Below are 27,382 nucleotides of genomic sequence, written 5' to 3'. Positions count from 1 at the left end.
GCCGCACCTGGTCTGCCTCGCACCAGATGCGGCTCATTAACTGTCAAAGAGTATTAAGAATTGAGTACGTGCAGTAGAGCCTGGACAGTCCATATATTTAAATAATAATTGGATGTGTGATATGAAAACTACCCACAAACATTATGGCTCAAAATAGTTTGGCTTTATAGCAAGACTAATAAAAGAGGGAGAGCACGACTCCATTTCCATGACTCAGGTTCCACATTAAAAGAGGAACAAAAACCACACATCTCCTTGCCCTCCTCCATCTATCCTCCTTTATCCTGTCCTCCACACCTTGTGACCACCTTGAAACCTCGTGGTTGTACACACACTCTCACATGCTCCACCTCTCCTCCCCAGTGGGTGTGCTGTTATCGTGTTCACTCCTTTGTAGTCGCTGTACTTCACAGCCCACTTTCAGCGCAGCAAGCACAGAGGCTTTGTTTCTGCTGGGTCACTGGAGTAATGGGCTGGAAAATGAGACCCCTATTTTGTTGGGGGTGAAATTAACGCCATTTATTACCAAGTAGCTGCTGTTGCAGGGAGAGAAACAAAAGAGAATGTGTTGGAAAGCAGCGGGATGGCAGGTCTCTACCCCCCAGAACAGAACAGATTACCTGCGTACTGAATGCACTGCTCCTTTATTTTCATTTAGAAGAAGTCAAAAGTGTTGCCACATTAAGCATAACTTTGGCTACTTTTCTGCAGAAGGGTTTTGACGTTGTCTTAAAGGTGCAGTAGGTAAGCCTTATAAAACTAACTTTCTGTCATATTTGCTGAAACTGCCCCTATGTTCCAGTAGAACTACATGAAGCAGGTAATAAAAAAAAGAAAATCTGACTCCTCTGGCTCCACCTACAGTCTGTAGTGTGATTTGCAAAAATCCACAGCTCCCTGTTCAGATGCACCAATCAGGGCCAGGGGGGGTGTCTAACTGCATGTCAATCACTGCCATGCACACGCATTCATTCTCCCTTGTGGGGGGAGGGGCTTAGGAGACCGTTTTGGGCTTTAGCAGAAAGGGGGGGAGGGACTGAGAAGTTGTTGATGTTCAAATGTTTTGGCTAAGTCCTGGATCTTCACAATCCTACCTACGGCACCTTTAAAGAGGAAATCGCAAAACACAAGACGCATGTTTCCCCGCTGATTGTAGACAAATGAATCGGTATGTGTGAGCACCAACAGCTTTCCTAAGGCTGCACAGGGAATAATCCCTTTAATCAACAAGAGCGCCAAGAAACAAAACCTGGAGTTCTTTTATTATCTGGGAAATGGAGTCATATGTAGTGGGCTGTGAAAGTTTGGCTGCCTTTTTACACTCAAATGAGCTTTATTTTATTGAAAGACTAACAGGCATTACCCAGAAAATGAAAATGTTCCATTTCCCCGTAAAATAACCCTGGCTCCTATCACAGGTTGGTCAGTAGAGCAGCTCCAGGACTTGGCTCTTGACAACTTTATTGACAAAGTCTCATTTCTTGCTCCAGAGGAGACTTCACTGAACTTTGCATGGCCATACGAACAGCAGTTGTAATTACTCTTTTAGGCTGAATTTCCCCTTTGGGAAGGAACAGGCAGGAACAGGTTTCTTCTGCATATATACACCCATCTCTGTCGTGTTCCATCTGTGGCAATTTAGTAAAGAACGTATCACAGTGACGTCGCGCTTAAACAGAATGTTTGCACCGTTGTTTGCAAAGTTATTGCAAACAAACATTGTGATTGCGTCTTTTGCACTTTCATAAAGTTGTGTGACTAGGATTAATGGTCATCATTGAACAGCAGAGACTGAGAAATCCTGACTTTTAGGCCGTATGGGTCACTAAACACTAAGACTAAAACTCAACTCAAAGTATTACGTTAGACCTTCCCTGGCTGTTAAGTTCCTGTGTCTTTCCCCCATCCATCCCCCGAGTTTGTAAAGCTTTTTGTTAAAAATATTTATGTTCCAACGCATAACAAAAAAATAACCACAATGAAATCATCAGGTTTTTTTTCAGACTGTACTTAGCTCATTCAGTGCCACATCATACATTATACAACTGTTTTCACTGGCAGTAGTACTCCCCATGAAGAGTGAACAAATCTTGATGCGTAAAATTGGTGGAGTGCCCATTTAAGTGCATTCTGCCATTAAACAGAAGAGTTGTTTAAGTCTTATGCTGCACAAAGTGGGAATTAAATGAAGTTGATTAATAAAGTTAGTAAATACAGTTAAATAAGTCAGAAATCATCACTTAGACAACCCATTGTTTCACAATCAAGTATCAGAACCTGGCAGTCTTCTGCAAAAAATAATTAGAGCTAGCTGTAAATCAAATATGCAAGTACAGGGAGTATGAAATTGCCATCTGGTGCAGTGTAGATTCCTAAACTCACTTCATTGCTGATATCTTGTGTGGCAGGTGGCCAAAGACTTTAGCTGGCATCCTCTCCTTCCTGCCCTGCGCCCCTGCCACCTTTGGCTCTGCCCCCCACCCCTCTGGCAGCGCTCCTCACCCCTCCAGCCAGAAGGAGAAGAAGGCGTGGCGGAGCTGCGACCGGGCTGGTCGCTGGGCTGAAGAGGACTACACTCAGTGCCCGTATGCCAGTGAACTGACCCGTGTGCTGCATGAGCTCACACAGGTATCTACACACATGGAGAACAGATTCAATCACAGAATCTTTTCCACACTTTTTTTTCCAGTTGTCAATGCATCCGTTCAAATTTTGCAAATGTACTCATGTTCAACATGTTGACTTTTACATGTTTGCAAACCTGCTCACACTGTTTAACAGCAAGATTTGATAACTCCATATTTCTAGAATACAAAAACAACTGATTCATCTGTAGCCTGCCGGTATTTGCAGATCTGTACATGTAAGCCTTTATATGCATAATACAAACTGACTGATGACAAGCTGTTTTTGTTCTACATTACTCATGGGATCACTGTACCACGTTAAAGTATTCAAGATCAAAACTACATGCATGGCATTAAAATAGCAATACAGTGATTTATATTTATTAAATGTTGTCTGAGCTGTTTTATGTGTGTGTGTGTGTGTGTGTGTGTGTGTGTGTGTGTGTGTGTTCATCTGTCTCTGCCAAATTATGATGATCGTGATCATCCTCTTTGAATATTGCTTTTTTTTGCCTTTGTATTCCAGATAACTATTAATACCACCAATGCTCAGCCTTTAGGCCAGCAGTTAGTGGCCTTCACCAGCAGGGCGGCACACTTCACCGATGTCATGGATGTTATCTTTGTCACACACCTGGTGGAGAGACTGACAAGGCTGGTGGAGAAACGTAGAGATGTAAGAGTGGTCACACAGATACACCACAGCCAGTTTACTTCAAAACATGTGATCTAAGCCTAATGGTACGTGTCCACTGACCTGCGTCATTTCCACGCTTCCCTTTCGTTGTCTATGTAAGCAGCCTGGCAATGCATTTTGGTAGCGTCCTGAATGCCGTGACGACAGATTGAGCAACTGCATAGTTTATTTCACACATACATTTTGTTCAGAAACACATTTTGTATTTTCGTAAAATAAGCGAAAGTTTCAAAACGAGCCGCCATGTCTGTCGGTTTTGAAATACGAGAGCAGACAGCCCAAGAGTGAAGTGTTCGTCAAACCAGGTGCAGCCATTGTGGTTGTAGGATGGTGGAGCCATCAAAGTTTTCTTTGTTTGTCAGTGGTCATTAAGAAGAATAGTAGAGTATATAGAATAGAGTAGTAAGTAAAAGTAGTTTCCAAAGTCTGACACTGTAACTGAAGGGGAACCTCTGTACTTATATTATTAGCTGCTACTCCTGTTCTCACAGTATTCATGCATGTGCTCGGTCACAGTTTTCAGAAAGCAATGACTTTCTGTTGATAAGGTCAGGAAAACTGTTGACTAAGCTCACCTACAGTTTACAACGGCTTCTCAAGAGCCCTAAGAGACAGCAGGAGCTGCCTAAAAAGACATTGCAACGCGCTGACGTTCTGGCTTCAATTCTTCAATCCATTCCAGACAGCTTAACTTTTCACCTCGTTCTGAAGATTCATCTTTTTTTGGGCAAGCCGTGTTTTACCTTACCTGAACTTCTCTTCTGTCTGCGGCCAGGCAATCAGAGGGCTTCACGTCACACTGAAGGCCAGGTTGTGCGAGGGGAAGGCTGTAGAGCTTAGTCAGTGAAATTAATCAATAGTAGCTCTCACTTGTCCAATTACTCATCATAGGTCACTCGGGAGGAGATATTATTAGGAGATACTTTAGGAGTTTTATCATTCCTAAGACAATAGCTGATGAGACCACCCTCATTCATCCAATAAGGAGCAGTCAAATCAAGCAACAATGAAAAGTACAGTAAGTAAATAACAAACTGCCATCCCAAGGAACGATTATGCCCCATTGGAGCTGCTAATCTAAATTAAATCTCCCTATAATGAATGAAGCCACCATTGCCTCCCTCACAATTCTGACTAGAGATTATAAATGGGCCTGTTGTTGCAGATATGATTGATGTGCATGATGAGTTTGCCTCTTTGTGTGTGTGTGTGTGTGTGTGTGTGTGTGTTTTGTACGTACAGTTTGTGTAGTTGTGTTTATGCATCCCGTTTGCATCCATGTCTGCTTGTGTTTCCACAGCTAGGGGACTACATATCAGACATAGCCAGCAACATGATGCTAGTGGAGGAGCATATCCTGTGGATGGCGCAGAATGAGGCCAGAGCGTGCACTCGCATTGTCCAGTGTGTGGAGCGCATTGCTGACCTGGCGCTGACCGGAGACAATCAGGTCATTTCCAAGGTGTGGCTGCAATTTGGAACAGTAACACCCACACTCACGACCACACTCAGTCAGGGCAAAGGTTGATGGTCTGACTAAATGTCCCATAGCTTTACCTTTTTTTTTCTTGCAGCCTAGAATAATCAGAAGTTAATTTGGCTCGAGCAGATAGCTAGAATAAGGCAAGAAAAAGATAAATTGCTTCCTTTGTTTCTTTTCGCTTCCGTCTTTTTTTTCCCCTCTCTGCTGTCACTTGGGATAAAAGCATCTGCTTAATGACTAATATAAAAATCTCTTCCGCCACCCTCCAACCCTTCCTTCTCTCCTCACCACCACCCCCCCCAGGTATCTGCTAACATAGCTCTGGAGGCCTTTCTGATCCACCCGGCTAACTTCCTCGGTCTGTCCTGTACGGCACTTCAACGGCCCCCCTCATCATCCGCCACCTCGGCCCTCCCTGACAGTCCCTCCCGCACTGACAAGGACACGGGCAGGGAGCGTAATGCCGTGGGGGAATCGTTGCTCAACTTCAAATGCCACACTGTCAACAACAGTGGCTCACCAGCCAGTCAGCTCAGCAAGGTAAGGCAAAAGTTAATAAATGGTGTGAAACTTTCCAAAATATGCCGTTCTTTTGTTCGGCACTGTCGGCAAAATCCACTGAATCCAGCCTGAGGTCTGCAAACAACGGTCAATGTGGGCTTCTCTTTCTCACCTCCCACCGGGTTTTATTTTTTAAAGGCCACACACTTTTATGTTTTTTGACACTGTGTTCAAATGCAAATGTGAGAGAAGGAGGAGGGAAGATGCTCTTAACAGAGGAGAAAGCAACTGAGAGGGAAATAAAATATGAGAAAGAGAGAACAGCTTGTACAGCAGCTCGTGGGCACGATAAAATGAATTCTCCAACACTACACAGTTGAAGCATGCGGGACGGATTACCACCTGCCGTTAAGTCTGTTGTTGCCTATTTGTCCCGGCAAGATGACACCTTGTTTGGGTTTGTTGGCACACCATATATCAGCTGGTGATAGGTGGGTTTGTAGTAGGGGCAGGGCCTGCAAATAGGACGGCAATTTGGTAGTCAGTGAATGCCGGCCACTCCCCTGTGATGAATAAGATGGCCTTGCGTCCCTGTCACTTTAAATCAACTACGCCCCACCATGGCTTGGTTGTAGCCATCCCAAATGAGAAATACCACGGCAACAGACGAGGGACACTGTACATCTGCAGACGGCAGGCAAAACATTCAACATCCCCTGGCACTGAAGTGGCATAGTTCTGAAACATTTGAACAGTTTGCACCCTCTAGCTATTCACTCCGCCGATGAATTCATCAGTGTGCATGCGGGTGTACCCTGTCTGTGCATGTCAGTGTGTATCAGCGGGAGAGAGTGCATGGGTGTGTGTTTGTCTTTCAGTCTGCATGCTTATTTCATTTCCCTCCTCATCTTCTTCGGTGGTGAGACGGTGTCAGGTCTCTGCCGTTTTGTCAGCAATTACAGCCTTTAGTTTTAGCTTCAGGCTATGTGTAGAATGTGTGCATATACTGTATGTAAGTGTGTGTTTCTGGAAGCGAGCTAAGTCAGCTGTATCATGGGGAGGACAATATTGCAGTTTGAGAGGCCACTCCTCAACTTTGCTCAAAATCAACATTTGACAATTTCCACATGGACTTGTGTGGGCAGATGTGGAGAAAACATTTTTCTTCTTCCTAGTTTTGACAGGTTTCTCTACACTGTCAAGTTAAAGTGTGTAAAAGCTGGGTTGTTTGGCATAACCCTGAGTCTTGGCACTGTGTCCTTGAGTATCATACTCGAACATGAAACTCCCAGTACGGTGGATTTGGCTTTTCACAAAAGAATGTTGTGACGTGTGGTGCACTCCAAGCAGGGTCCAAAATTAGTACCCGTCAAACACGGGCAGTTGGCTGAAATACTTATAGGTCTACGTCACTACAACACACAAGTTGATTTACCACATTTTGTTTTGCATCTGCACACTGGTGGCGCCTTGCAACATATGACCGTCAATAATTGTATCGCAATTCTTTGATTGACTCTCGCTGTCCACTGTGCTATGGTTATGCTTACTTTGAGCTCGCTACTCGGCTTGATTACCAGTGGCACCGGTCGGAGGAGAATTTCGCGCTAATAGCAAAGAGAGTCTGCAAGTACGTGGGGGGCCCGGGGCGTTGGACTAGGAAAAGGGGACTGAGTAAATAAAAAATAAAACTAGAATGAATAGCTGTGGATGCGGAAAGGGGCTCATAGAGAATGAGGTCCAGAATTTTGTACTATGTCCCTGGTGGCTGCACATTACCGGAGTAGATTGACCTAGCATAAAAAGAAAAAATGAAGAGCATGGTGGAAGCGTGGTCAAAAAAAAAAATTACCGAGAAGTGGGGCTTCACAGATAAGGGGGTGGGGAGAAATCAGCTTTGTTATGACAGCAGTAGTCTCGCTTTTGAAAAAAAAAAAAAGATGCTCTGGTTTAATGGCATTTCTTTAAACCAATCACAATCGTTATGGGCGGCACTAAGCTCCACACTGAGCCGCTGCAAAATAGTCGTGCGAGAGAAAAGTCAGATAGTCTAGCTAGCTGTCTCCATTTACTCTGCAGAGATCTGAGGAGCAGTCAAAAATAGTCCATATTAATCAACCAAATTTAAAATTCCATCACAAAGAAAGCGGAAGGAAACAGACAATACATGCATCCGGTGGAATTTCCTGCAGCACCGGAGCAACACCGGGGAAGTGTAACGTCAAGGATGTAGACGGTTGATAGCAGCAGTAATACAATGAGGTGTAGTGGTTTTAATGACATTATATCTTCAATGCAGATTTATGGCCGGTTAATAAACATTTTGGCCGGTAATTTTTCAGTTTGCCAGCCATTGGCAGAAAGAGCAAAAAGGTAATTTTGGACCCTGACTCCAAGGCGTCTAATCGTTGCCTAATCTCAAAAAGAGTGTTTCTCTTAAAGCAGCAGATAAAAGATGTACATGTAAGAAAGAAAACTCCTATCTTGTATTCACCTCTCTGAAGTTTAACATTGCATGCATTGATGCTGCCTGTAATTACTTTTTTTCTCCGAGTGATGTTAGACGAATGCTTGTGTCTCTGCAGTTCTTAGAGCAAGAAAGCTAATTTTCTATATTAGAGGCTTTCCATCATGTTATGCAAAAAATGAGGATGTGCTGTGTAATTGCCTCTCCAGACAATCACTCCTGACTGCATTACCTGTATCACCAGTACAAAGCAGTGGTATTATGTATACATTACTGACTTACATTAAGACTGGGGATCATTACTGTATCACTGGCTAGCTGGCAGGGAGAAATCATAATAAATCATAATAATAGTAGGTTAGATAAGTTAGATAGGTAACATTATAGGCTAAAGCCATAATGTGTCTCCATTACTTTTATCTTAATTTAACAAGGCACGTTGACAAGAACATCAAATAAATGACGTTCCCAATTCACAGCAGGAGTCTGGGGGAGTGCTTGTAGGTAGCGAGAGGGTTACACACATTTAATTTCAATCAGACTCAAAAGGAGTATGACTTATCTATTATATAAACATATTGACCTAAGAGGACGATGCTTTAAAGATATATTATTGCAGAATCATTCTGCACAGTCTAAAATAAAAAGAGATATCATTGGAATGAATCCACTGGCTGTGCTGAGATTTTGCAAATGTGCTGCTTTTATTCTGCGTTTTGGCATTTCATTAGGGGGGGACAGAGTTTTTTTTGGTAGCACTCTTGCTTTGAGGGACTACATTTGGGTAGTTTTTTGAGGAAAATAAAATCTCTATAAAGGTCAGTTTTTGAGTGTGAGATTAAGAAGTGTAATACTATTTCCACCTCATTTAACATGCAGAATGAACACAGTTTGTCCTCCCTGGGCGCTTCACACTCTCACACCTAACGCTGCCCAGCTTCCACAGCCCCTGCTCCTCTTCAAAAGTTGTGGGGTGAAGAGCGGTGCCCTACTCGAGAGCACTTAAATGCTAATTGTTGTGGGACACGAAAGTGACTTCAACAGTCTATAAAAGGTTTGAGGTATCACCACCCTGCAACAATATCTTTCGGAATTTCACAAAGTTAGTATTAAAACTTGTTACGTGTAATCCAAACACCACATGCAGAAATGGCTTTCAGGCCAGTAGCTTGATGGTATTCTTTGCTTCTGTTGAAGGTGTGAATGTCCTCACTCAGCTGATTTGAGTTATAGAGTAAGCATGAAGATCTTCCTGATTGAACTTTTAGCTTCATATACAGTAGATGCGAGACAACTCGCTCACTAATGCCCTTATTATTACTATTATTACCCAACACTAAGCAAATCAAGAGGTTAAATAATGTAGGTGTGAATACAATGCACTGAAATGGAATTAATAATCTAATTTAATTGCATAATGCAATGTCAAGAGTCAACTGAGCGATGAGCATGTGGCTCAAGCTGTGCCACCAACAGTTGAATGTATTAGAAGAAGCCCAGAGTTTTCCCTGCTTTATAGGCTACAGTCTGCCTGATACATGAGATTAATGTGACGAGAAGTGCTTTGTTTACCAGAATAATCTATATCTGGTTGTTAAATGTTGATTCTTTAATTAACACTGTTTTTGACTAAAGAATCCCCGCCAAGGAGGTTATGTTTTTGTTTGTTCGTTCGTTTGTCGGTCAGTAGGATTACGGAAAATCTACAGGCCTCATTTTCGTGAAATTTAGTTGAAGGATGTAGCATGGGCCAAGGAAGAACCCATTACATTTTGGAGCGGATCCAAATCACGGGCCAGATACACAAATAATTTTTCATTGTCGTTAACATTCCGAGATACGGCGTTATGTGGTCGGAATAATCGGAAAAATACCAAACTGTGACACAGTTGGTGAGGATGCTCTCGATGGTGCAGCGAAGAAGTTCACCAGGATCTGAGGAGACAGGTGGACCTTCTTGAGTCTCCTCAGAAAGAAGAGACGATGGTGAGCCTTCTTGATCAGGTGTGCTAGCTTTAGACTTCCTGAAGTCCACAATGAGCTCTTTGGTCTTCTTGATGTTGAGATCCAGGTTGTTGTCAGTGCACTACGATAATAGGTGCTGGACCTCCTCCCTGTAGGCCGTCTCATCGTTGTTTGAGACCAATCACCATAGTGATTGACAATGGTGTTAGCGCCATGTACAGTTGGGGGATGATGTAAAGCTTATACACCTACTAAAGGATACATCCAGTTAATACCAAAACCACCATGTGAAGCAGAAGTATACAGGAGATGTAGTAGGAGATATCACGTCAGATCATCTGCAGTTAAAGACTACAATGACATGAGCAGCCATTCTGAATTAAGGAGAAGGGCTGTTGTGTGAACATATTTTCTCCCACCAGGAAGGTGGCATGTGTGAGTACAAACTCAAAAAAATATTTTTTATATCAGGAGACGGAAAGAAATGCACACACACACACACACACACACACACACACACACACACACACAGCCCCCTATGACTCATCAGTCAGCCTGTATAACACTGCTCAGTTTAACAGCTTACTGTGAAGGCTGCAATAGACCATTGCTTGTTATCCAGCAAAGGAGAAACAACAAAAATACAAACAGTCAGAAAAAAATTAATAATTCTCGTTGGCACATCATCATGATCCATTTTGTAAATTTTGCTTATCATTTTGTTGGCCAAAATATCGACCGTTAAGTTATTTGTCAAGATTGTAATTTGTCATTGAATTATATATGCACCAAATCAGTTAGCTCGTATAAGCTTGTATGACGTTGACACACGTCTTTATTAACTTCCAGTGTCTATGTCAACAGCAGTCGGCCTGAGTGTCATTAACTAGAACAGTGGCACACAAACCTTTAGAAAAGTGCTTTAAAAGTGATTGATAGGCTAGCTCCTAAAAACCTGCAGATTTCCCCATAAACTTGGCTTGGCTGTCCCCTCCATCCTCATGTAACTGACTGGCTAAGCGTTCTGCTCTCTGTCTCACTGGTAGAAACTCAGCACCGTTTAGAGCCATTTGGGTCCAACTGGACTAAGACACACAGCATATGGCCCTGCTGTGCCAACACCTTGCCTAAAAGCGGCGTAATTAAACAGCCTTACAACATTAGCAACTTAGGTAATGCACTCTATTGCAAACGCATTTCTCCTGATTGATTTTCTGTATTTTCACAGATACATTTTGTCTGATTGTTACAGAGGAAGGTCAAAAGAAAGAGGAAACTAAACTGTATATTTTCCTTTCTTTAAGTTCTCTTCCTCGGCTTAACATTAATAATACTGTCACTGTTGTACTTGTACGTAAAAAGGGAGAAACTTCAGGGGCTTCAATAGAATCCATAAATCACACGAGTATCATGAGCATCCCAGTGGTCTGATGTAATGAGTCCGGTCTGGACTGTGTCATGTCTTCTTCTTCTTTCTCCCAAATGTTTCTTGTCGCTCTCCGTTAGCCACCAAACAAACACCAATATACCACAGAAGAAATCTTAACTAGGCCTATTAGTCTCTCAACTACTGAAGCAGCATAGGTGTTCCACCCTGGAAACACATTCAAATGTACTGAACCAACCTAGTGTTGGAAGAACAGCTGTGCTGACATCTTCACTCTGTTGGTGCCTGCCAAATGTAGTCCGTCAGCTTATGTGACAAAAGAAAGGGATCCAATACTGGCTGTCTTCAGGCTGATGATTTAAGAATCTACAGCCACACTAGCAGCTCTTTAAAGCCCCTTTCCCACTGGACAAAAACAACACTAACACCCAATAACATCTGGCTTTTGTCTTTCATCAGAATCGGCATTCATTCCAGGGACCAGGGTGCGATTTGCTAGGGGGGATGCGTGGGATTTCTATATATCCCTGCCTCTGCTCGATGTACCCCCCCCCTTAAAGTGGTCATCTACTTCACCAATAGCCTAGACCATATGTATGTTATGTATGACCATATATATGTAATATGTATATTAATTATATACCTAAAATAGAAGTATTTTAAACTAAAAGTGCTGTGACGTGTAACGTGAACATTAGTGCCATAGAACGATAAAGTCCGAGCAGCAGTTGCTGGTTGTATTTAGCAGCTTCAGAGCTCCGGGACGCCGGCTACCAGCTGCATGTGTTTAGCCGCCCGGTCCTTTCAGGGGCCAATGGGAGTTGAGTTAAGCAAGAAAAAGTGGCCGTCATTGCCGATGACAGTTAAGATTAGGCACCAAAACGACTAATTAAGTGTAGGAAAAAGATCAGATTTGGATTAAAACACTCCCGAAGAAAGAGAGCATTTCCTGGGTGAAAGTATTTTGTTTTCGCCGCATAGTGAACTCCGCTCTCCGGCTTGAAAGTGCTGTGTTTTATGTTAATTTTGAGATTATTTTCTATTGGAAATCGAAGTTCATAAATAAGTGTTTTGGGATGGCTGGCAGAGTGGCACTATCCATGGTATTGAAAGGGGGATTTAATTCTTACATGTTTTGTTTTGTTGTGCAAAAAGCTCTGCTTTCTTCACAAATCACACCCTGCCCGGGACAATTGACTCTGCGGTAGTCAAGGGTATTTATCTGCTCCAGCTCCGATCGGCAGTATTGGAAACATGACACCCTGGTGAACACACTTATTTTCCCCACAGCTTGTCGTCTTTCACGGTAACTTCTATGACTCTTAATCGTCTCAGCCACAGATTTTCGTTCTTACAACCTTCTAAATTAGTCGGCACTGTGTTTTAAAAAGAGAGACAGAATAAGTAACAGATATAGAAGTAATCACCGTAACATTTTCACTGGCCTCCATGCTGCGTTCCACTGTTTAGACCACTAACCCCGTTTTTACAGTTTGTTTCGTGACACTGAAGATGACACACCAGAAAAAACAAAAACACAGGATCCTCTCATCTGCTGGCAATGGGAAAGGAGTCTGTGTGTTTGCCGTTTTCAGGCATATTGAAGCTATAATTTAAATGGTTATCTCAGTATGCAAACATGCCCACAAGGACAATGTGAACATGCTGATGTTTAGCAGGTATAATGTTTACCATCTTAATTTGGTGTTGTTTGCATTAACATAATAGCTTTAGCAAAACCAATTAGCCCATACACAAAGTACAGCTGTAGATGATAGGAATGTTCAGAAGTGTTTCATCATAAACCAAAGTATTGAACATTGATGAACATTTAAGAGATCACCAGCGTTATTGCAATTCAGCCTGAGGGTATAATTAACATCTGAGGCCTGTACTACGAAGCAAGATTTGGCGTTAATGAGGTAACTTCAGGTTCAACCCAGGGTTTTCTGTATCACAACGGTGGATCAGTTCAATCGCCGTGGTAACTTATGCTGAACACCTAACCTGGTCGGGAGCAGGTTATGTTGGAGGTTAGAGATCAACCGGTGTTAAAGCACCGCCTACTGACCAATCAATACTCGGTTGATAACGGTGAGAGCGTCACCGTTCTTAGAAGATCTGGAGCTCGGTGGGCGGAGAGAGAGAGAGGTGCGCTCAGAAAAGTTAAAACATTTAGAGACCGACAACCCTGTTAACATTCACTGATTGGTATTTTTATGACAGATATAGATTTTCAGCGCAGGGAATTAGCCTATGTATAGGTTATTTGTCGGCTTCTTGAGCCGTGTGTTGCCAATGCGACACATCGGTTTGAATTATGTTTTTATATTTTTTATTTGCTCTCACGATCGCTTACCACTGCACTGCCAGGGTTGCCACTGAAATAATAGGCTAAAGCAACGACAGTTTATGGAAAGCACAAGTGTAATTATGGTCAGATCTTGTGCCTGACTGATGGGTGATATTGATAAGCGTTGTGATTTACGCATTTACAGCGTCGGCTATTTTTTTGCCAACTTTCCTTCCCGTTTTAGGAAGCAGCGACTGTATTGCGTTTTGCCTGTAAACCCGTGTCGGTGTTTTTCATATTTATGTAGAATTATAGTTTGCTCTTCTTATGTAAAATATGCGGCCCTGGTAGATGTTTGCGATTGGTCGTGCTGTGCAAACACCGCCTCTTTTATGTGAACGCTCGCATCACTGGATTGGGAAACCCTGGGTTGACCGAACTAGTTGATAACCACCGTCGTGACACAGGTTATGCGGGACCGCGATTGTTAGGTTTGGTGAAGCCGGGTAACTGAAATAAATCCAGGGCATGTTGATCTTGATTCGTAGTACAGGCCTCTGGACCAATTTCATAGCAATCCATCCAATTGCCAATGATTGCTGAGACATTTCAATCAAAACCACACATGTCGACTTCATGGTGTCGCTAGAGGGAAAGTCACCAAAGTCATAAGCATTCATCCTCTAAGGACCGTGAATGTGTGTTTTAAGGGTTTGTGCCAATCCATTAAATAGATGTTGAGATATTTTATAGTATACAGCATGTGAAACCTTTGACTTGCTGGTGGAACTAGATAAAAAGTCAGGGAATCACCTGAAGTCACATGAGGGTTAGTCTCGCATTGCCAGACCTTCCTCCACAGCGCTGCGGAGGAGGGTCTGGCTAGTCCACACAGCATTCTGGGATGGGGTAAACGTCCTATGGTTTATTGGCATTTCTTTAAACCAATCACAATCGTCTTTGGCGGCACTAAGCGCCGGACGGAGCAACAGTGCCTCTGCAAAATAGTCTTGGGAAGGAACTTGTTTTGGTGGAACGTGTACGTTCAAAAGTTGTTTTAGTCGTGCAACAGAAAACTCAGATTGGACAGATAGTCTATAGCTAGCTGTCTGGATTTACCCTGCAGAGATCTGAGGAGCAGTTAACCATAGTCCTCATAAATCCACTGGAGTTTAGAATTACAACACAAAGAAAGCAGAAGGTAACGGACATCAAGCCGTAAAGAGTGACATCTGGCAGAATTTCCGGCAGCACCGGAGCAATCCCGGAAGTGGAACGTCATAGATATAGACTACATAAGGGTTGATTGTAATAACAAGGATTGATGCTCGTACCAAATATCAAAGCAATTCATCCGATAGTCATGCCTTGCCGCTACTGTGCCTAAAAAGATCCTTTTCTGTGCGTCTGTATGTAAGACACACATTGATTAAAAAAGGAGACTTGTTTATCGAGCTAGTCATTCTCTTATTGACTGTTGCTGATCACACAAAAGCAAGTGTCATTGTGTGTACAGGTAGACAAAGAAAGCAATCAGTGTCAGATTGTAGTTCAATCATTATCCACTTGCTATGAATGTATCTGAATAAGACAAGTGTGCATGCTCAAATCATGCCTGAATATTTAAATGCTGACCTGATGTTCCATTTACCTGCGTTAAGTGAACTAAGTGGAGTAATTACAGTGTCATACTTGACATTTTACATGTTTTATAACCTCAAACAAATACGAGAGGCATCCTATGTTTCTCAGATTCCCAGTAAGATTCTATTTTGACATTTCTGTGTGAAGAGCATCTCACCCACATATTAATCTAACAACATTGCACAAATGTAGTATATGTAAATGAACAAGTATTGTTCAATAGTCACTGAGTCACTTTATTTGATAGCAGAACCCCTTCTTATCTAGCACATACTGTTTCAAAGGTCTGCCTAAAACCTAATTGGTAGGGAATAATCTGACCTAGCAAATGCTTTGCTTATTGAACGTTTCCAAAAAAAGTCACCATAGAAAAACATATACCTTCTCTTGTCTTCACACACAGTAGAAAGTCGGCTTTCGAACTGTTGCTTCAAATATTTAAAATATGAACACTATCTGCAAGAATTTGTGAACAAATATTTGGCACAGATAAAAAAAATCTCACACTCAAAGCTTTCTTGTGTGTTTGAGCTTAAAAAAGGTCAGGCTAGGTGATGTTTTCAACGCTAGGTTGTATATATTTAGGTGATTGACAGTTGTCACTGGGTATTTATGGTGCAAATGCAAGGGTTTTATTAGATTATTCAAAATAGTTCAACACATTGGTTCCCAACGCAAGTGGAACTAATTCTGAGGTACAGAAACTATATTTAACGATATTTACAACAGAAAAGCGAGATAAAATAGTGCTCATATTATGCTTTTTGGCTTTTTCCCCTTTCCTTTATTGTGTTTTATATGTTTTTTGTCCACGTTATAGGCTTACAAAGTGAAAAAGCCCAACGTCCACCCCAAAGGGACTTACCATCTCCAACAGAAAACACTGTTCACAAACTGCTCCAAACAGCTCTATTGTAGTCCAGCCTTTACTTCCGTGACGAATGCTCGTCACTTTGTAACACACGTTATAATGCTCGCCTAGCTGCTAGCGTGGCACGCACTCATACTCTGCAACTGACTGGCTAGCAGTGTTTACCTAGCTACTGCACATGTGCGACTCCCAACAAAGATGGAACAGAAGTTTGATGTCTCACTCTGTAGCTAAAACAGAGAGCTCAACACACAGGGTGAAAAGAGGAGCTGCAGCAGTGTGTACTACACATTGTTTTTTGAAAATTCAACCACATAAACCTGTTCTGGTACCACCTCTAAATACAATTATGAACCTGAAAATGAGCATAATATGAGCACTTTAAATTAGTCAATTAACAACTGGTATTTTGAATTTGATTACATATGGCATTTTGTTACCAAGTGACCACGGTGTAAGCAAGATAATACCTCCCATTCACATTCCATGATTCTCCAATTTCAGATATTGGAATCCTATTACGGGACTTCCTGTTCCATGCACCGGGTCCAATTAGCAACTTCATACGCAATTCCTATTCATATGCAGACAGCTATCTGCAAATGGATGCAGTTACATAACAAAAAAAAAAAAAAAAGCTTAATTGTCATCAGACAATAGCCGATGGGTTCCAAGATTGCATTTCTGCCAATCACAGAAAAGATTCTGCATCCATATGCAGATGTCTGTTTATAGAGATTACCTGCCACGGAGCCTCCACATCGTTCATTACAATCATGAAATGTAAGACTTGGCAGGCATTTCTCGGTTGGCTTTGAAGTCATTGATATGTATACATCAGTTATGAACTCAATCAACATATTTTAAAGGTAACTACTTTTTTTTTATATACATCAACAAATTACATTCTTTGTCTGCTTCACATCCAAAAAAAATTATTAGAATGAAAAAAAAGCATAGTGTTTATTAGCATCTTGCCTGATTACTGCGTGTCTGATGGCTGACCTTTAGTTGGTATCACACTGTTGAATACCACAGTGTCACTTTGTTTGGAACAGATTCAGAAGTAATTATGCCTAAATTACACAAACATATGGCACCTTATTTTATTTACTAAGTCAGTGGGCATTATCCTTGAACTGAATTGCAGAGTGTATGGTTCACTGAGGATGACAGTTTGGGACAATATTTACCACTTTAGATCTCCGTCTTCCTTGTCATTGACAGGTAATTAGTGGAAGCCCTTAGCCAGCACGGGTGGAGTATTCCCACCTCCCTCTCTCCTCAGATAGCCTCTCTCTGCTCCACAGAGCTCCACTGCTTTTTTAATTACAACCAGCCTGCTCTGCGTGGGCGTGTGTTTGTTTTTATTTGTATGTGGATGTGTTTGTGCTTTTTTGGTGTGAGGGTGTGTTTAAATGTGTGTATGCGTCTGCCACCCTCCAGGTTAAGACTCCATCAAGGGACACGTTTGCAGCAGAAGAGAGCCGGGGGGTAGGGCTGCCGCACAGTAAACGAATCCTCTATGTCAGCACAGGCATCTAAGACAACCAAACATGACCCAGTTTGTCCCGATACAGTAAACATGGCGTTATGAATGTGAATGCTTAATATCTTGATAATTTCCTTCTAATTGGAATATGTTAGGGATGTAGGGTACAGTGTTTTCATAAGCTATGGAGGATTTAAAGTACTAAACTCCAACACGAGCAGGCCAAGGACTCTCCATTAGCTCGTTGACCTGCGTCTCTGTGAGGAGGGGGCACAGATTGAGGAAATCTTCCCTCCATATTTGACATGCGAACGACTGGAGGTTAATTGTATGGGCGTTGAACTGTATTTAAGCGTCAAAGTAAAATGGCAACAGACATTAACATTGGATGGGTATTAAGGTTTTATTAGTTCATGTTCATAATGAATAGTGGGTGGTTTGTGCATGTGTGCCGTCTTCAGTGTGTCGGTGGGTGTATAAATCTGAAAGCATACATGCATGCCTGCGTGTGTCTTTAACTGTGGAAATATTTATATATATATATATATATATATATATATATATATATATATATATATATATATATATATATATATATATGCATGCTTGCTACACGTTGTGTTTGCGTATGCAAAGACATGAATGTTGCACATCTGTGCGTATGTGGCTACACATCTATGCAGATGCATTATGGTCCACAGTGAGAAGCCATATAGAAATTTGACTTTGTCCCTGAGGAATCGCATCTTATTTTTCTCTCTCTTTGCAGCTCGGTGAAACAAACAGGCCTGTGATGCGGCAGTGAGAGGCCTTGAATGCTAAACACATCATACGAGAGGAAGGCAGTTGAGAGGAGGTGGAGGGTGGGAGACAAAAAGAGAACTGGAATTGAAAAAAGAACGAGAAAGGATGCGATACAGCAGAAAGTAACAAATGAAGGAGTAGAAACAGACAGGTGGACACATCCCGGAAAAATAGAGTGGAAAGTGAAGAAGTGGAGAGACTTAGTGGGGAACAAGGGAGAGTGATACTAGGAGCAGGAGAATGAGAAAGAGAAATTGTCTTATCATTGGCTGGAGATCAGCAGGCCTTGGGGACTTCTGTCTATTTCCACTGAATGAGAGACAGAGATTTATTTTCCCTTTGTAAAGGAGCAGAGGAGTTAATCCTTTACTTCCTGTGCAGAATGTGTGCTGGACGAAGTTGTCCCCAACTGAATCATTCGTACCATCCCATCTTTTCTGAAAATCTACCCATGGAGCACCGAGGCCACTTTTATCAGAACACATGGAGCACCCATCCATTCACTTTCCTTTCTGCCCCACCCCAATGTCCTTTAGCTTACTTCACCAAACGTTTTGTTGAATCATGCAGGATACTGTGCTGTGGAGTTTAGTGCAGTACGCACCAAGCCTCCGATGCAGTCTTTAACTGCTGCACAACAATGTTTTTTCTCACTCTGCACCAAACTGAGGGGAGGAATGGACGTATTTGCTCATCACTGGCTGTCTTCTTTTTCTTTTCTTTTTTTTCATACATTTAGCCAAGATCAGATTTTCTCTGTGGTGTGTCACACTCTTAGCAGGCGAGCTTTACCATATTCTCAGCCAGCTACTGTAGAATCGGCAGCTCATGCCTGCCCATCGCTTCAGGAAAAATCATCCTTTGAAAAATAGGTCATTTTCAATTATATTGTATCTGCATCTTAATGGTGTCTTCTGTAATCATGTCTAAGAGAGTATGGTAAAGATTTCCCCCTGTCCGTAGCCACACTGTAAACCTGCATCACTCGTAATAGCGTCACCTCGAATGAGCAGAGACGTTTCACAGTGTAATATGAAATGGAAAAATTCAGCTTTGGTAAAACTGGCAGTGGAGAGATATTTAGGTTCCGAGTTCACAAATCAAGGCAGGTATGAAAAACTGAGGATGTCATTTCGGCTTTCATTTCAGTGCTGCGGTATATTTACACAGGTTGGTGCAGGCCACTGAGTCAATGCTATTCAAAGTCAGAATGTTTGCTGGCTTCTGTTACATGGCAGACAAAGAGCCAAAAGGCCAAACACATACAGTATGTTTTAAAGTTACTTTAATTTATTTATTTTTTTTTGGTTCAGGACCATTTTGTGTGCACAGGTCTCATTAAAGTATGGAAAAATTCATTACAAAATTGGTAAAAAGAGTTGAGATACAGTCTGTTTTTTGTAGCTAATACATTATGCAAACTTTTTGTCACAGATGGGAAGTTACTGTGGTGTTCAATCAGAAAGTATTTTGTAATTTTGCCAAGATTTTCTGTCGACCTTTGTGAGCATTCAGTAACAAAGAGGATTACACAAAAAACATGTAACTCCACTAAAGGGTAGACAATGTACATGAGACAATATATGTACAGTGTGTGTTCTATTGTAGCTTTCCATTTCACAATGTTGCAGATGAATGAGCAGGGATGTCTTATTGACAACGTTGGATTTCTACATGATTTTTGCATCGATGTGATGAAGTACACTGATATGTCAGGTATTTGATGGATTAGGCAGAAACAGACATAGCCTACCTGTCTGACAATTTAATCATTTTAAAAGTTTTTTAATTGATTTTCAGATAATGTACTTTGTCACAATATTGTGCCTGAAGGTTCTTTATCGACTTTGGGAATAGTAGTTTGACAAAAAAAAAAAACCTCTTAGCAAGGACTTTAGACACACATACTGTAGGTGATTTGCAATGTTCTCTGCATTACTCACTGCACTCACGCGGGTCCCATGAAATATGACAGCTACAGTTTATTGGAAAATAGCATTGTGGACACTGAAGTTGATGAATTTACCAGATGAGCCAAGAAGCTAACGTTAGCGAACGCTGCGGTGACGGTCCCTCTGCCTCTGACTCCCGTTGCAGGAGAACACTGTATTCCTCCGACACGCTGTATTAACGTTGCTGTTTTAAAACAGTTTTCCAGGTTAGCGGGGGTGCATACAACATGAAAAACGTAGTAATGTTCACTCAGCATTTTGTTTTATTGTTAAACTGTGTATAAAATGAGCGGTGACGTTAAATCACCGGTTTCAGGTAACGGCACCCTAGGGTACCGTCTATTTGCTGGAAGGTTTCAAGCTAACGCTCGGTAGCTAACATGGGCAGATAAGCCTGTTGACAGCGACGTTATTGTTCATATTTTGGCAAAAATTTTCTGACCGTAGTAGTGGTCATAGTGACTGAAAGTGTGAGGTGAGATGCTAAAAAGAAACTACACGCTGTTTTCAGGTAACGTTAACGTTTTGATTGTGTTTGGTTTTTATTCCAGTGCATTTTTTGTTAACAGAGACTGAGAGTCCATTTTATTTATTGTTTTTGGTTGTTTTGTTCATTTATTGTGGATATTTAAAATGTCTTCCAATTCCAGTGTATTGATCTTTGAAAAGGTGTACCTGCATTATTATGCTATTATCATTATATTAGATGAAAACGGTCTCTCAACGCCAATATTATCGTTTATCGCAATAATTTCTGGGACAATTTATCGTCCAGCTAAATTTGTTGACAGGCCTAGTCTATATCAATGTCGCTCCACTTTCGGGATTGCTCCGTTGCCACCAAAATTCCGCCGGATGACACTCTTTTCGAACGGATGTCCGAGGACTATGGTTAACAGCGCCTCAGATCTCTGCAGGGTAAATCCAGACAGCTAGCTAGACTATCTGTTAGGGCTGCAGGATATGACCTGAAATCACGATTAATTGAACATTTTACCTCGAACAATAATCCATCCATCTTCGTCCGCTTATCCGGGGTCGGGTCGCGGGGGTAGCAGCTCCAGCAGGGGACCCCAAACTTCCCTTTCCCGAGCCACATTAACCAGCTCCGACTGGGGGATCCCGAGGTGTTCCCAGGTCAGGTTGGAGATATAATCCCTCCACCTAGTCCTGGGTCTTCCCCGGGGCCTCCTCCCAGCTGGACGTGCCTGGAACACCTCCCTAGGGAGGCGCCCAGGGGGCATCCTTACCAGATGCCCGAACCACCTCAACTGGCTTCTTTTGACGCGAAGGAGCAGCGGCTCTACTCCGAGCTCCTCACGGATAACTGAGCTTCTCACCCTATCTCTAAGGGAGACGCCAGTTACCCTCCTGAGGAAACCCATTTCGGCCTCTTGTACCCTGGATCTTGTTCTTTCGGTCATGACCCAGCCTGCATGACCATAGGTGAGGGTAGGAACAAAAACTGACCGGTAGATTGAGAGCTTTGCCTTCTGGCTCAGCTCTCTTTTCGTCACAATGGTGCGGTAAATTGAATTTAATACCGCACCCGCTGTGCCGATTCTCCGACCAATCTCCCGCTCCATTGTCCCCTCACTCGCGAACAAGACCCCAAGGTACTTGAACTCCTTCACTTGGGGTAAGGACTCATTCCCTACCTGGAGAAGGCACTCCATCGGTTTCCTGCTGAGAACCATGGCCTCCGATTTAGAGGTGCTGATCCTCATCCCAGCCGCTTCACACTCGGCTGCGAACCGATCCAGTGAGTGCTGAAGGTCACAGGCCGATGATGCCATCAGGACCACATCATCTGCAAAAAGCAGCGATGAGATCCCCAGCCCACCAAACTGCAACCCCTCTCCACCCCGACTACGCCTCGATATCCTGTCTATAAATACTACAAACAGGATTGGTGACAAAGCGCAGCCCTGGCGGAGGCCAACTCTCACCTGAAACGAGTCCGACTTACTGCCGAGAACCCGGACACAGCTCTCGCTTTGGTCGTACAGAGATTGGATGGCCCTGAGAAGGGACCCCCTCACCCTGTACTCCCACAGTATCTCCCGGGGCACCCGGTCATATGCCTTCTCCAGATCCACAAAACACATGTAGACCGGTTGGGCATACTCCCAGGCTCCCTCCAGGATCCTTGCGAGAGTAAAGATCTGGTCCGTTGTTCCACGACCAGGACGGAATCCGCATTGTTCCTCTTCAACCTGAGGTTCGACTATCGACCGAACCCTCCTTTCCAGCACCTTGGAGTAGACTTTACCGGGGAGGCTGAGAAGTGTGATACCCCTGTAATTGGCACACACCCTCTGGTCCCCCTTTTTAAAAAGGGGAACCACCACCCCGGTCTGCCACTCCTTAGGCACCGTCCCAGACTTCCACGCAATGTTGAAGAGGCGTGTCAACCAAGACAACCCCTCCACACCCAGAGCCTTAAGCATTTCTGGACGGATCTCATCAATTCCTGGGGCTTTGCCACTGTGACGTTGTTTAACTACCTCAGCAACCTCCACCAGGGAAATTGACAACAATCCCCCATCATCCTCCAGCTCTGCCTCTACCATAGAGGGCGTATTAGTCGGATTTAGGAGTTCCTCAAAGTGCTCCTTCCACCGCCCTATTACCTCCTCAGTTGAGGTCAACAGCGTCCCATCCTTACTGTACACAGCTTGGATGGTTCCCCGCTTCCCCCTCCTGAGGTGGCGAACGGTTTTCCAAAAGCACCTTGGTGCCGACCGAAAGTCCTTCTCCATGTCTTCTCCGAACTTCTCCCACACCCGCTGCTTTGCCTCTTTCACGGTAGAGGCTGCAGCCCTTCGGGCCCTTCGGTACATTGCAACTGCCTCCGGAGTCCTCTGGGATAACATATCCCGGAAAGACTCCTTCTTCAGTCAGACGGCTTCCCTGACCACCGGTGTCCACCACGGTGTTCGTGGGTTACCGCCCCTTGAGGCACATAAGACCCTAAGACCATAGCTCCTCACCGCAGCTTCAGCAATGGAAACTTTGAACATTGTCCACTCGGGTTCAATGCCCCCAGCCTCCACAGGGATGCACGAAAAGCTCCGCCGGAGGTGTGAGTTGCAAGTCTGTCGGACAGGGGCCTCCTCCAGACGTTCCCAATTTACCCGCACTACCCGTTTGGGCTTACCAGGTCTGTCCAGAGTCTTCCCCCACCCCTTGACCCAACTCACCGCCAGATGGTGATCGGTTGACAGCTCCGCCCCTCTCTTCACCCGAGTGTCCAAAACATACGGCCTCAGATCAGATGAAACAATTATAAAATCGATCATTGACCTTTGGCCTAGGGGGCTCTGGTACCAAGTACACTTATGAGCATCCCTATGTTCGAACATGGTGTTCGTTATAGACAATCCATGACTAGCACAGAAGTCCAACAACAAACAACAACTCTGGTTTAGATCAGGGAGGCCGTTCCTCCCAATCACGCCTTTCCATGTGTCTCCATCATTGCCCACGTGTGCGTTGAAGTCCCCCAGCAGAACTATGGAGTCCCCGACTGGAGCCCCATGCAGGACTCCACTCAAGGTCTCCAAGAAGGCAGAATACTCCGAACTCTTGTTTGGTGCATATGCACAAACAACAGTCAGAGTTTTCCTCCCCACAACCCGCAGGCGTAGGGAGGCGACCCTCTCGTCCACCGGGTTAAACTCCAACGTAGCGGCGCTCGATAAATGAACGATAATTAATTTTTTTGTGATTCGAAGACGGACACTGCATTTTTTTATTTTTTTGTTTAAAGTTTTAAAAAACGTCTTTTGCATGATAAAAATGTAAATAGGCTATACAATCTATTTCTTAACCGCTAATTAACTTGCCTTAACCGGCCGTCCGAGAGTGTACCAGGCAGACACACAGCTGACAACCTGCAGGTGGAGGCGCTCGAGAGAGGCTCGGACATACATGCCACGGGCCGCTGTGGACTTGTGTCAGTCCCGCAAGCAGTTTCAGGAGTAGTGGTGCATGTGTCCGACAATGCACAAAGCATCCACACCGGTACAAGCCTGTCGCTGTCCACGGATACGATGAACCGAGACTCCGTTTCCTGCTTGTCGGTCAACGGTTAATGATCGGTTAACATTTAATTTCATTGTGCTTTCTTTTGGAAGTCTGGCTGCCAAAATCACCACTTACTAGCTAATTAATTAGCCTGATTTAAACGCTAGCTATCAGTAAACAGAAGTGACGTGGTGGCTGGCGTCTGGTGTGTGCGCCAGTGTTTGTGCGTGTGTGTGTCGGCCGACTCCCGCAAAGGTCCGACATGCAGACAGCAGAGGAACAGAAGAACGTAGCTGCAGCGTCACCACAATGAAGACTGAAAAACAGAACTATTTTGGTACAAACATTTACTCTAAAAAATACTGGGAACCAAGCAATCAGCCCGTTCCGAACAGGCACGCGCTTCAAACGGGCACTGCACTAGTTGTGATATAAAAATGGCATCTTCTTTGATAGAGAATTCCATCCATATCACCCATCCCTTACTGCTGTTTCATGTTTTAACTCCACTTGCATGATTACATGGTCGTCTGTGGCTTGAGAAAATAATCTGCCACTTATTATTCAGACTGAAGTTTGAATATTTGTTATAAACAAGGCTGTTTTCCTGGAAAGTGGATGTTGATTTTGTTGCTACAAAGATACTCTGCCAACAGTAGCAATATGGTTCATGTCCCAGTGTAACTCTGCAACATCTTTCCTCCCTAAATGACAAATGAAGCCAGCACCAGACTGGCCAGCATTGGAAGCCTGTTGCTCTGGGCAGCTGCCAGCTGTTTATGTGTGTCACTCGCACTTTTAAGGCAAGACTTAGCTGAAAAATCCCCATGCGCGCTAAGCCAACTTTATCTAGATAAATATTATACGTCTAAATATTACATGTCCTGATTCTAGCCGTTTAAATTACTTTGTCAACTTCTGTGACAGCTGCTGACATTTCATCATCGGCCAGCTAACTGTGCCTCCAGTTTGACATGACATTAGGTCATTACGACCTAATCATGAGTTGGGCTTTCTCCTCCACTACAGTCAGATGGCATTCATCATCCTCTGCCCTCTCATTGGCTCTTATTTGACCCGTCGCTCCACTAATAAATAAGCATGTTTCAACATTGGCATTTTCCAATCTAGACACCAATAACCCCTTCTGCATTTCACATCTGCACTGTTGTGTGATCTCTTGCCCTTCTTCCCTGTTTCATAATCTCACACACACACACACACACACACACACACACACACACACACACACACACACACATATATCATGACTAAGACTAATAATAGCCAAGACTAATAATAGAACAGCTAGAACAGTCTGGTAAGTTCAGAAAATGACATCACCTTACTTTAACGCAGCCTTTAAAACCAGGAAAAGACAACACTTACCATTTAACGATATATATGAAATTTAAGACAATACCTAGTGTCATATCCCCATATCGATATATCGATATGTTGCCCAGCCCTAACTGCTCTGCTTCTGACACACACTATTCTGCCTTTTTAATACATACTTCTTTACATACTACTTTAGTACACAAATCCAAACCCACACACAGACAGTTTACCTATTCCTCTCACTCCCTGCTCTCCCTCCTCCTGCCCTCATCCTTCTTCTCTGGCTCTTTTCATGTGGCTAAAAGCAGTGATGGTGAGCCAACTGGCTGAGTTTGCCTCCCATGCGCTAGTTAATCTGGCCTGTCCTGCTTTATCTTCCACCTTTGCTTCTGGTCTACAAATCACAGCTCAATTGACTCCCATTTCTATGCTCCTCTCTCCCTCCCTCTGCCCTCCTTCATGTCCTACAGTACGCTCCGCCTCCTAAAAGTAGGATGCAGCAGCAGGGAGTCCCTTGCAATCCTTCTCCTCTGTTTCCTGTACCATCCCCCCCCCCCCCCCCCCAAACAGCAAACTGCTTTCATCCTCTCATCCTACATCCGGATGAGAGAGGTAATTAGAGGTAAATTAAAAGCGTTAGGACGCTGCACGAGCAGGTTGCCCAAGTTCGAGGCATGACAGGCATGCAGAAAAATGCGAGAATTAATAACTTGAGTGTGTTGACTTGCGTTGATATGCCACCCCACGAGACGCATACAAAGATTCTGTTCTTCCTCCGCATCCCTGCAAACTGACGTCGAACAGATGTTGATATGACAGCCAGCATCCAAAACTGCGTAAATCTAAATCTTGAGGCAGAATGGAAGTTTTGAGTCCATACCTACTTACCTGAGTTGCATAATCTTTTTGGCGTCAGCTCCCAGTCACGTCTCCTAAAAAAAAAGACAACTGCATTCTCAATAACGTTTAGACAAAAATGTATTTTCTTACTTTTTTATTACATTTGTTCCAATACGTCCTCATACCAGCAACAGATTAAAACATCTGGTTGACGTTGTGAATTGTAACAAAACTACATGGTTAAATTTAGGAAAAGATCATGGTTTGGGCAGTGTCCTCATTTAGGATCCCAGTGGCCTGAGGGTAGAAGCTCCTCCTGAGCCTCTCAGTGCTGGCCTGATGTACCTTCTTCCCGATCTCAACAGAGAGAAAAGGCTGTTACCTGGGTGGTTTGGATCTTCAATGTTTCTCCTAGCCTTTTTCTTGCGTGGCCTGGTGTAAATATCCTTTAGGACAGGGTAGAGCAGAGCTGAGGGCTGTGCCAAATACCATTTTTTGAGCTTCAAAGCTTCGGTACTTATCAACAGCGAATATTGGAAACGTTTCGCTGCAGGCATTCAAAATAAATGGAAAGATCTGCGTTTTTGCCGGACTGCCTGACGAGTGACAACCGACACAGTGTTTGTGAATGAATGCTCAGCCAGCCAGCGCCTCGCTGTATTGGCATTATGCACAGCAATACTGTGTTTACCTTTTATCAAATTGCCTGAAAATACCAGGCAGCTACAATATAACCATACAGACCTCTACACACATCAGACAACTCACTTGTAACTCAACATTTCTGGACGACATAGTGCTGAATTAATTAGCCTGCAGCTAAATGCTTAATACCGACAAAACACCACAGTAAATTGTAGCCTGCATGCACGTTTTTTCAAAATAACGAATCCCAAAATCTACCAATCGAGCGAATATTTGAATATTCGGATCCAGCCCTATCGCCTATATAAGTTCAGCCGAGCGAACCACTCTCTGCAGGGCCTTGT

At 43.4% G+C, this 27,382-nt stretch overlaps 1 protein-coding gene across 1 annotated transcript in view; it reads left to right on the top strand.

The window, feature by feature from the left end:
• adgra1b (adhesion G protein-coupled receptor A1b) overlaps positions 1 to 27,382 on the top strand; it is a 213,048-nt gene that overhangs the window by 73,717 nt on the left and 111,949 nt on the right. Inside the window, exons 9-12 of the mRNA XM_078273676.1 lie at positions 2,409 to 2,628; positions 3,154 to 3,303; positions 4,625 to 4,786; positions 5,111 to 5,347. Of these exons, the coding sequence (XP_078129802.1) occupies positions 2,409 to 2,628; positions 3,154 to 3,303; positions 4,625 to 4,786; positions 5,111 to 5,347 (769 nt within the window). The remainder of the gene's footprint in view (positions 1 to 2,408; positions 2,629 to 3,153; positions 3,304 to 4,624; positions 4,787 to 5,110; positions 5,348 to 27,382) is intronic.

The sequence above is a fragment of the Sander vitreus genome, chromosome 17, assembly GCF_031162955.1.
Source record: "Sander vitreus isolate 19-12246 chromosome 17, sanVit1, whole genome shotgun sequence".
In the NCBI taxonomy this organism is placed as follows: Eukaryota; Metazoa; Chordata; class Actinopteri; order Perciformes; family Percidae; genus Sander; species Sander vitreus.
The sequence above is the reverse complement of the archived record's forward strand: the minus strand, read 5'-3'. Positions and strand labels throughout refer to the sequence as shown.